At 32.8% G+C, this 12,518-nt stretch overlaps 1 protein-coding gene across 1 annotated transcript; it reads left to right on the plus strand.

The window, feature by feature from the left end:
• The first annotated feature begins 319 nt into the window (after positions 1-319).
• LOC133530259 (uncharacterized) lies at positions 320-6,578 on the plus strand. Its single transcript, XM_061868134.1, has 2 exons — positions 320-679; positions 5,239-6,578. Exons 1-2 carry the CDS (start codon positions 557-559, stop codon positions 6,073-6,075), a joined length of 960 nt encoding a protein of 319 aa, XP_061724118.1. The 5' UTR covers positions 320-556; the 3' UTR covers positions 6,076-6,578.
• Positions 6,579-12,518: the final 5,940 nt, after the last annotated feature.

The following is a 12,518-nucleotide window of genomic DNA, read 5'->3' on the forward strand; positions in this document are numbered from 1 at the left end:
TATTGACATTTTTTATTTTCTAGAAATGAATGTAAATTATTAATTATAATTAAAAATCTTAAATCCTACTGGAATGTACAAATGAACACGATTTCAATGGAATAAATGATATGATATGACATAAAAATTTAATTATTTACTAGTGATCATTATACAAATATAACTGTATTCTGCTTAATAAGGATATAAAGTTTAGATTAATAAATACTCAGCTTATTTTCAAAACATAAAAAAGCGGCCAAGTGCGAGTCGGACTCGCCCATGAAGGGTTCCGTACCATTTATGATGTATTAAAAAAAATTATAAAGGAGAGATGTAGTATATGCGTGGGTTGCACGGTATATCAGTACTAATTGTTTTATTTAAACCGCCCTGTGTCCCAATCTTAGTGTATACGCTACAGATGCTATCTAACTTAGCGTTATCCGATGTACCGATATTTTTTATCGGGATCGGTCTATATATACGCAAGTTTAAAGTATTAAAGTTAGTTTAATTTACTAGTTTAGGTTAGTTCCCACCTGTCCTCTGGCTGAAGTATATTCAAAAAAAGAAAATGGCTATGTCTATACACAATAATATTGTTTACGGGCTGGAGGAACGTCAGATTCCAGTCCACTTGTCGTACTCAGAGTTTTTATTTGACCAGCTGAAGAAGGGTGGAGATGAAGTAGCTCTAGTAAGTATCACAATGCAGACATTATTATCTGGTGACTTATATATGTTTTATATTACTTTTGTTGTTATGTTACCTGTCGTGATTGTTTTACCGGATGGTCTTATCGGGAGACCAGCGCTGGAAGTCACCAGCAACATGCTGAGATGAGACCATTTCGTGGCACTGTCCGGCACTCTGCAAATGACGTACATTTCCATAAAGATCTGCGGTCTGTACAGAGTTTACGGTAACCGTGTTCGGTCACACCGACACAACAAAAACCAAAAAGCATTTTATACAGTGTTACACTGGGCAGTCATTTACTTCAGCTTTACAGCGGCCTCACAATTTTTTTTAAATAGGTTTAGCAAATTTATTGTCTAATTAACAAAAGTTTGACAACAACTGACTTTTGGTGCCGGCGACTTGCACGTGGGCTATTCGCAAGAGAGCGCGGAGCAGACAGATTAATTTCAATTTTTTTGTCTAAATTGAGATATAATTTGTTTTTAATACAGTTTCTCAAAAAAATGCTACTTTAAGTAGCTGTTTAGCGTTCGTAAAGTTGTTTTTTTGCGAACTAGTATTAACTATTTCAACTTTTTTGAATTCAACTTTTTTGAATTTATATCTACCTAACCGTAATCTGTCCTATATATTATAATACTTTTTGCCGTAATCCATAAGACAACACCAAAGTGTTTGGATGTCCAAAAACTTGATATATTTTTTTATTTCGCCATTACACGTTTATTACGTCCAAAAATTTTTATTACGCGATATTAATTTTACATCTATTTGTTATTATACAAATTGAATATTATATAATACGAAATTTAACTAAAACATTTTTTTATTATTAGCTGAATGAAACTATCATTGCCACGTGGACTGTCATTAACAGAAAAAATTAAAAATTAAAAAGTAAATCCAGCGCCCGCCATTTTCAGTATTTTCACTTAAAATTTAGTTGTATCAAAATAATTTAACTTAAATTGGAACTGTGAGTGTTTTTGTATGAAATGAGTTGTTGTGATTATTTTTTGCAATGTAAGTCATCGCAGAATGTAGTGTATAGTGCTGAATTAACAATATCGTTTGGAGTTAGAGTAAGTGATTCAAATGGGCTATTGGGATTTTTTCCCCAGTAGTTTCCACCAACATGTTGTTAGAGTTCAAAACTATTATAATAAAATAAAAACAGTATAAATATATGTTGCTTTAATCAATAATTATAAGTCTATTTTAAGAGGGTATACCATGCGATCGATACAAAAAGAGAGGACATTTTTCCACTTCTAAATATTTTCCATTCTCCATAATTTTTTACAATGAAAAACTAGGTTTATAGGTTTTCCTTTTTTTTTCAAAATTAGTAATGCAATTTTTTTTAAGTGAAAAAACTGCACGCGCTGCGAGCTGTGGCGCTGTGCACTGTTTGGGATGGGGGAAAAATGTTAAACTCGCGACAGGTCACGTGACCGACAGATTGAAAATTCGTAAGACGGACACGTGACGTAGTCGTTATTATAAACATTTTAATTTTAAATAATTGTAGTAGTTCTGAAGTGTTAAATTATTAATTTAATATAAATTATCATGTTTGTGTACGATAACGCAATAAATGAATATTGTATTTTACCACATAAATGATAGTACTTTTATATTGATAATTAAAGCAACTCGTGCAAAATTATTCCCTAACCATTCCAAAATATCAAAAATGCACAACGTTAATATTCAAGTTTTCACTTCTGCCGGGACTCCCGGAGTGCAACCCGTTGTTTTTTTGCTAAGCGGAACTTATACCAGTTGCCACTAGTGGGAATAACCACCCATATTAATATTTTCTCTATTTTCAACTGCTATAGAGTCCTGAATCTCAGCCAACATCAACATAACGTTAGCACACCAGTATTCTCCAATCGTCCGCTCCCGGACACTCCTCAACAATTGTTTATTTTTTGCACCTGACTGCGACTTGTTTGCTGACAAAAATCATAAACTTTTTAAAGATTTTTTACGTTATTGTGAATCAGCTTTTTAATTATTGTCATATTTATCATATAATTATATTACCTAGCTTATAGCTCTAAATATTTTACAGCGCATTGGCGCCCTTTAGCTGTAATGCTGTAAAATTGTATTTCAATAAATAAATAATAAATAATATTTATACCGTTCAGCTCCGGTCACATTCCTGCCGTCGAATATTGACCAAATCTAAGAATGATACGTGTAAACTTTTGCACATGTTTTATTTACAATAACAGTAATGGATATAAACAGTGGTGTTTCTAAAATAGGCCCTTGAGGCATTGACCAAGGATGCTGGCGGCATTTCCTCATTGTATCGCAATGCTGATAAGCAGGGGTCGGACAAAAAGTGCGAATGACGTCAAACCACTTATAGGATGATTTCAAATAGTATTTTTGGTTTTCATAAACAATTATCACGTATCATTTATCAATCTCTTTATTGACCTCTTTATTAAACGATATCGCCACTTGAAATGAGTAAGTACGTTTTTGACTGACACATTGTCAATCAGATGAACAGTCAGCGTCAAATACTTCGTAGCAGTCAAAGTGGCCAAATAGTTCGGTACACCATACTAAATATATGGTGTACCGAACTATTTGGCTACTTTGACTGCTACGAAGTATTTGACGCTGACTGAACAATAAATTGACTTCGTTATTGTTTAGCTATTGTATCCTCACGATTATATTTAGCTAAAATTTATATTTACTAATATATAAGAAAACGCTCTAAAATGTCATCTTTACTCGAATATTGTGGCAATTTTCCGTTTTTGGAGGTACGTGACAAACACGTATACTGCTAATCTTACCTACTGTTCCCACTTTTGACTATTAAACCTATTTATCTGAGGATCCCACAGACTTGTTCTAACTAATTTCAAATAATTATACCTTATGGTAACAAGTTTCGTGAAATTTATTTTATTCACTACATCACCCTACCACCTGTATTATTAATTCCATGGATTTATTTACGATTATTTTGTTACTTCATTAATACTACTTTGTTACTACATGTCACACGGAAGTTTAAATACAAACTCAAACATCATCCTGTGTGCAAGATTAAGTACGTCATTTTTACGTCATCCGCACTTTTTGTCCGACCCCTGCTGATAAGTGTAAACTCATATAATACACGACTGTGATCTGAAATAATATAAAAAATAATAATTATATAAAATATATATTAGTATGGAAACAAAAATTATCAACTACGTCATTTGTAGCACAGTGTTACGAACAAACGCATTTACGTAGCATTTAATTACTGCCATGGATTTTTTAATTTTTGTTTTTTTTTGAGGCGCAATAAACTAAAATTCAAAGTGAACTTCACTTAAATAAAATATTTCGGCTAAAAAAGCTTATCGGGGTAGCTTTAAACTTTGTATTTTCAATTATAGATACATGTAAAAGATTATAGATCTCAAGTAATTAAATACATACCTCCCTTATCTCAAATATCAATTGCATTTGTAGGTGATAAAGATGCACTTGTACGACAATAACACAAAAACAACTAACGGAAAATTGCGTTAACAACTGATAAGGTTATAGATAGTTACTTTTTCAAGGGTAATTAATAACTTAATAACGATGATTAATAGATTCACTCTGATTATGTCCTGATTGCAGTCTAGACATAGTATATGCCTAAACGATTACAATTAATCATAATTAAAACCATCCAACGGGGAAATGCAGCAAGAAGCGTCCTGGGGACGATACCCCGGGCAACCCTATTAGGTTTTATAGATGAAAACTGTTAATGTATACTCGTACTAGGTATGTATATTGTTATTGTAACGGTACTGTGTGTATTGTTACGGTATTCTGCCTTTTCACTGAAGTTTTATTGTCCGAATCTCAGTTGCCAACCAATATTTCGCAAATGGTTTACTTTGGCAACCAACATTCGGCAAATTATGGTAACGTTTTACTTGGAAGAAGTTAGGTAGAAGTTAAGTAAATTATTATTGAGACATACAACATTTGGAATACATCTCACTCGCCAAATAATTCAATTGACCAACTATTTATTAATACAATAACGCCTAGTCATTTGACAGAGTCAAGATAGGTGCGACGACGAGCGAACCTACGACCGAACAACGATCAGAACCAACTTCTTTTGCATATATTTTGTATTAGACTTACGAAGTTATTCTGCTACCTAAAACGTAGTGTTTAAGTAAGTGTCGTTTTCATGTTGTTAGCTAAACATACACCCCCTTATTCATAAACGTGAACTAAAGTTACGATGCCGCTAATCATCGTTTGTCCCTTTTCATCATACCAATTCGTCGGAAAGGCACAAACGATGATAAGCGGCATCGTAACTTTAGTACACGTTTATGAATAAGGGGGACAGTTGATAACAGTTGGTTGGGTAATCAAATAATTATTGTGTTGAGTTGCCAGTCATTCGGCAAAATGAAATGATGCGAATAATTGGTTGCAAAATGACATTTGGTGATATAATTTCCGGGAATGATTTAGACATTTGTGTTCACTTTTCAACCTTTTTGCAGGATGCGCTGATCTTGGGCATCAATGATGCAAGTAGAGGAATCGACGACGACAAGAACGACATAGTGACATTAAAAATGCAAGACACCAGGTCTAAGACTACCAGATCATCTGTGATTCGGGATGAAGATATAAATATTTTTAAAAACAACCCAAAAAATATTGTTTTGGCAACTGACACTATCATAACAGCCAAGTCTCATGATGATGTCCACCACGCCTCGTTAGCATCACACCAGCAACATCAATCACTTTACACAGATCTTCAGCCAGACTCCCGTGACCCTCCAGTTTATACTGAACATTGTAGTCCCGAGAAAATCAAGATTGAAACCTTCGCAAAATCTTCTAGCACACTGCATTATCTTTATTATATTTTCGTTATATTATCATTATCAACTACCAATGTACACTGCCGCGAGATTGTAGATAGACCACAGTCTGCACTTGGTGTAACATATTCTCAGCCTATACAGCTATTAAGATCAGTTACAATAGCCAATAGCCCTAATATGTCAAATGTTAATTTTGTTTCCCATAATGGACCTAGTGGGACAAGATCAGTAACAATAATCAATAGCCCTAATATGTCAAATGTAAATTTTATATTCAATGATGGACCTGGTGCAACAATAACAGTTAGAATAACCAACTGCGCTAATATGTCAAACGTTGCTTTTATTTTTAATGCTGCAGCAGGATCAATAACAGCTACACTAACAAATTGCGCTGGCATGTCACATGTAACATTTGTTTTCAATGCTGCACCTGGTGGAAGAATAACAGATACAGTAATCAATCTTCCTAATATGTCAAATGCTACATATATTTACAACTAAATTTGTCACAAGCATGTAAATTTTAAACTCGCAAATATTAGCAACGCATATGTTCGAAACCGACTTGAATCTACCGTGACAAAATGGAGCCCGCGTAAACATCACTGCACCCATTATGAATGAGAGGCGGCTTAATTCAACCGTACGCTTCTTTTTCCTGGGTCCTATCCAAATCTTTATCGTACTCTTAGTAATAAATTAAACTGAGTTAACATAAAAATAGTTCTTGATAGTTATGTAGTTCTTTAAAAATATAATATTAGTATATAAGTAAAATTGACTAACTGAAACAAACTTGTCAAATGTTTAATATATTTCCAAATATTACTATGAAATATCGTTTTAGCTCATGAACATTCTCAGTCGTAAAAATTACACTATTAAAGCAATCCGAATAACAGAATACGATAATAAAATAAAATAAATTACAATCATAAAATGAATGATAATAAAACATATAGTATAAAACAAAATTAAACATAGGTACATAAAAAACAATTAAATGAAAAAATACCTATATTTAATAGGAAATAAAATAAAATGTAGTAATTAGGTACAATAACATAAAACGATAATTAAACATAATGATTCTAAAATAAAGTAAGTAATATAGAATGAAATATAGTATAAAAATAAAATAAAAAAATGTTAAAAAAACTAAAAAATATACGTATAAAACGTGAAATATGTACATCAATATTAAAATAAAATATAAAAAAATAAGAAAAAAATAAACGCTTATAAAAAATTAATATATATAAACTTTCCAGACTTTACTAACTGAAAAAAAAACAATATTATATAAAAATACAACAATAAAATAAAATATTTATAATTATAACATAAAAGTTAACAAATTAAATAATATACAATAAAAACCATTAAAAAAAATAACAAAAACTTATCATTATGTAAAAATACCTGTATTAAATAAAAAATAGCAATTACAATAAAAAAACTTTAAATAAAAAAAATATTAGTGTTAAATAAAAAAAAATTAAATAAAATATTAAAAAAAAAACAAAAAAAATCTTAACTTTCCTACAAATTACCAAAAAAAAAGCATCTTATAAAATAAATTAACATAAAACAGTGAACAAAATGCACCATAAGTTCTGTCACAAAGGTTTTGACTTGATATTGATAAAGCTTTGTACTCATAAAATGTAATACAAAGCTTTTAATAAAAAAAGTTAGGCACGATTAGAAAGCTTGTTTTATGTATACTGATCAAAACGTCACATAATTAGTTTAAATTTAGATCGCGACTTTATTTACTACTTGTTTACTTTGGGATCGTCGTTAGACGCGTGTCAAATCAGTGTCACATATTTTAAAATAGGTACCACTGTTTATTTCTATGAACCAACTTCATTTGAACGTTATTTTATCACCAGCATTTAAGGGCGCGTGGGGTAACTGGAGCGGGCGGGTCATGAGAGCGGTGTCAATATAGACTTAGGGGCTGTTTCACAATGTCCAAGTAAAGTATTGGATAGCTAATTAACAAATAAATTAACTGCCAGATAAAACTCCCTACAAAACTTAGCACTTTATCTACCAGTTAAGCTTATTTGAAGTTTGTGAAACGCCAATTATGACTTTATTCGTCAGATAAGTGGCAAGTAGCTTATTCAGGACTTTACTTGGACAGTCAGAATCAAAAGTAGCGGATTAAACAACGCTTCAAAAGTATCTATTTCTGTAATAGCTTAACAAGAAGTAATGTTTCTATATCTAGAACAATTAAGACTAAAAGATATACTTTTGAACGTAAATTTTATTTGGAAAAGTTTTTCGGAATATCAGATACTTTTGGTGCGTTGTTTCATCCGCTACTATTGATGCTGACTGGACATAGTGAAACAGGTCCAAGCTCAATTAATTAATTAACAAATGTAATTCAGAAGTGGCAGGAATCCTTAGACAAGCTTTCCTCCTATGGTCAACATATTAGTTGGAAAAGTCGAATGTTTGTTTTTGATTCCGTGGTCATAAAAATTAAAAATTAATTCATTGATGATAAACGTTAAAATATATTCGTACTGTTTTGTATTTACACGAAATATATGGCTATGTATATTTAATCTACGCGGCTACTTATGAATTCACAACTGCAAATCCAATATTTTTATAACATTTTAATTTTTTCCACTGGAATCACTGTACATTATTCCGTTTTTGTTGCAATCAACCGTAGCGTAAGCTTAATGAGGTGCATACGTCACCATGTGACAGAAAGAAAATAAAAAAATACATTAATTAACAGCACAATAGAATGTGAAAGGTATGATTCATCTAAAGGAAATTATATTTATTTGTATTATTGTTAAAGGTTACCTAAATGTCAGTCACGTAGCTACATAATAAAACCCTATTTTTCCTAAATAAATCGTTCAGTATCCATCCAACCTTCAGCGTATTATTCTACCTCAGCCACCAACGCACTCAATTACATCAAGCAAGTGTAAGGGTTAAACGGCCCTTCAGGGTATATGGGAGTAGGAGGCTTCAATACCACACTCAAAACTGCTTATTTTGGATACTTTCACTCAGTCTTAACCCAAGGTGTCGAGCTATGGGGTACGTCAGCAGACTGTGACAGACCGTTTAAACTACAGAAGCGGGCCCTTAGAATAATATCTGGCAAGCCCTACGATCACCCAGCCCAAGCGTTATTTAAGGACCATAAAATCCTCACTCTGCCTTGTATCTTTATATTGATGGCCTGCCAACACGTGAGGTCTAATCTGGAACAATACACAACGCGCGGTCAGTGTCATGGTAGAAATAACTCGCTAAAGCTCGAAAGTCACTCGCTGTCCTAGGTGTCAAGATCTATAACACCCTACCTAGTGACATAATGACCTCTGCGAGTGATAAAATATTTAATAATAAACTTAAAAAAATGTTGATTGACCTGTGCTGCTACAGTGTGAATGAATTTATTTTAAGGGAGTGTGAGAATTAAAATAAATAAATATAATAATTGTATTTCTAATAATTAAAATTGCAATTAATATAAATTGACCATTGTAATGTAATAATATGGTTGACATTGTACAGTATGGTAAAGCATCCTCATTGAATTGACGTGTAAAATTTGTATAATTTTATAAATATATGTATCTTATCTTATCTTATCTTACAGTACAACTAGTTGAATTTAGCTCCCATTACCCCAACGCAGTTTTAAATGTTTTGTCTTAAGTATTTGACTGTGTTTACCTTTCTTAATGTCACAAAAGAAGACCTTACATCGACGAAAGCCTTTTGGTCAGTAGAAATTTTAGAAAATATAATCCAAACTATTAGAGATATGACTTATTCTTTGGTTTTACCCGAAGTGCGTAATGGGAGTGAATTCCATTTTTTGTTTTTCATGTCTAACCGATGATGATGACTTTATTCTCATGTTTTTTCTGTGATCAGGGGTACCCAGATAAGCAATGCTTTCGTCCATAACTTTTTAAAAAAAATATTATAGGACATTATTACACAAATTGACTAAGTCCCACAGTAAGCTCAATAAGGCTTGTATTGAGGGTACTTAGACAACGATATATATAATATATAAATATTTATAAATACTTAAATACATAGAAAACACCCATGACCCAGGAACAAATATCCATGCTCATCACACGAATAAATGCCCTTACCAGGATTTGAACCCGGGACCATCAGCTTCGTAGGCAGGGTCACTACCCACTAGGCCAAACCGGTCGTCAAAATAACTAAAACCTTATTTAATTACAATAAAAATATAAGTTATTAATAAATATCCTTAGTAGGCTCCAATTCCCCCACGCTCCCATAGTTCTCCGACAAGTCTGTACTTCAGCTAATATCCTTCAAACTTAGGGTGCTTTTCAGAAACATGCTTATTTTTGACTGCCATCCAACGCCTATTCGTTTGGTAAAACATGTAAAGTTTCAATTTGGGCTGTCCAGTACACACGAATTATATATTTTAAGAAAGATAAAAGAACCAGCTTTTGTTTTAAGTAAAAAATAAAAATGAATAAATAGGCATCAAAATAACCTTGCGAAGGTCACGTATTTATTTATTGCTTTTTATAACTTTTTTTCGAATATTACTTATAATTATGCAAAGCGGAGACAGCAAATTACGTTAATTTTCATTGTAAGCAATTCAGCTTTTAATCAGTGTATATCGATAATAAGGAATCTAACCTTTAACTCTTTTATCTGTAAAAATCTGTGACAGAACTTATGACCTGAATAATTACATATTATATTCACAGTGTCTAAAATGTCGTGTGATTAATTGGTATTTCTGCTTTTATTTAACTTTATTTTCATATTTATACGATAATAACCTTTACAATACATATGGTGCATGGTGCTACTTTACCGCACCAGTGCGATAATTAGCACATTACGTAACTATGTCGAAAATTTAAAGGGCCATATGTACTGTAACATGTACGATACATGTGCGAATAGGTATTTGGCAAATCGTGTCGATTTAAAACACTCCCTTCGGTCGTGTTTTAATTTATCCCCACTCGTTGCAAGTTTCCTATTTTTCGCAGTTGAATCGTATTAAAAATATACTATTAAATATTTATATACTATTATACATGCCCTAACAGGTTCTAATAGTAAACTACTACTTGGATACTTCAGTTAATGCCGACAGGACAGCAAATAGTGTTTTCATTTATCATGTTCTGAAAGTGGGTCATTGTTGTTCTACAAGGTGTGCTGAAAGTGAAACGGTCTGCACTAGAGCATTTTACATTCTAAGTATTTTTTTTCGGTTTCGGTTCGGTCGGATTTCTTGATTAAAGCTTAAAGTATGTTAAATTGTAAATACAGTTGTCATAAAAATATTAATTATGCCCAATAATTATCTAAATAAACAGTTTTTTGTGTATAAAGTAGGTTAAAAACACATTTGCACGCACAGCGACGATATAGGACTGTTTATTAGGTTCTTGGAGATGATCTTAATTAAAATCTGCCCTTAAAATCTGTTGGGTTATATTTGCCTACGATGTTTAAAGCGCTCACTGGTCGGGAACGAAGTTCTCGACACACAGACACAGATTTCTGTGAGGTTTTCCACCAAATTCTACTGCGCTCCGACCAAGGTCAGAACCTTGGACTGTCGGTAGCTTGGTCGCCAGACGTGCTTTAAAGGAAGTTCCAGCAAAATATGGCCCCTAAGTACTTACTCTTTAGAGTTGTTTAAAATATCTCTTAAAGCTGTTTTGCTGTTCTTTCGCAACTCTACAGCGATAAAAAAAATTCGTGAGATGAGAAAGATAATTATCATAACAACTTACTTGACCTCGTGTTAAATTATGAAGAATTAACTTATTAGAGAGCTGATCTAAGTGCTTACCTACGACCTTAAAGAAGCCCGAGGACACACAGCTGCAATTTTACTACTTGCTAGGTCAACAGTACCCTAAACCGACGAGCGTGTATGAGGAATGTCATGAAAGTGGAGGAAGCGAAAGAGGTATGTCAGGATCGTAGCAAGTGGAAATCCGTGGTCTCTGCCTACCCCTTCGGGAAATAGGCGTGATTATATGTATGTATGTATGTATGTATGTATGTATGTATGCTACGCCGCGAACAGCACTACTGAGTTGTATGGTTATTTTGTCGGTGGAAACATCAAGCGATGTCTAACGTTATTCATGTTCGCCGCCCTGCAGTTGTTTCTGCAATAATATGTATATAGGTATGTGGTTTACTTTCCGCTAATCATACCTAAGTTAAATTTTTGCCAAAAATTGCAGTTTTGTCTCGATGAGTATTAGTGGCCTGTAGTAAGGAAAGTACAGTCAGTGATAAAAGAAAAGTACAATCAGCGATAAAAGCTTGTACCGAAATTATATCTGTGCCAAAAATTTATTGTCTTTTTTTTATAGTGGCGCCGTGTCTTTGTACATTCAGTGCAGAAGTTAATTTAGACGGACTTTATAGTTCGTTTTTTTTAATTAGAATAAAAACCGGTCAAGAGGTCGTTTTACTCGCGCACCGAGGGTTCCGTACAAACTTTGAATTATCTTTCCTATGCAAAAAAAACGAACCATAGAAATGTTTTGCTACTTTTGAAAGTTGAATTGTAACCGTAAATGTGCTTAAGAGGAAATTATACCACCTTATCGTTCATTCAAAAAGAGAAAACGTTTATCCACTTCTAAATATTTTCCATTCTCTATGATTTTTAGTATGTAGGTATTTATAGGTTTTAAAGCGAAACCTATAAGACCTAGAATATATTATGCTGAAGCGATCGACATCAAAATCAAAGTAATATATTAAGATTAGTTAGTGGAAAACGTCTCCCGAAATGGAATTTCATAGAATAAATACCGTTATTTCGCTAGGATCGCAACGCAAAGCTATTCTTCCCTCTTAACGTTTACTGTATCTAAATCGTGCAAAGGTTTAACCTAGTA

The sequence above is a fragment of the Cydia pomonella genome, chromosome 22 (genome assembly GCF_033807575.1).
Source record: "Cydia pomonella isolate Wapato2018A chromosome 22, ilCydPomo1, whole genome shotgun sequence".
Taxonomy (NCBI): Eukaryota; Metazoa; Arthropoda; class Insecta; order Lepidoptera; family Tortricidae; genus Cydia; species Cydia pomonella.

Coding starts and splice junctions, on each gene's coding strand:
- LOC133530259 (XM_061868134.1), top strand. CDS start 557: ATGGCTATGTCTATACACAATAATATTGTTTACGGGCTGGAGGAACGT. Junction 680..5,238: donor GTGGAGATGAAGTAGCTCTA/GTAAGTATCACA, acceptor ACCTTTTTGCAG/GATGCGCTGATCTTGGGCAT.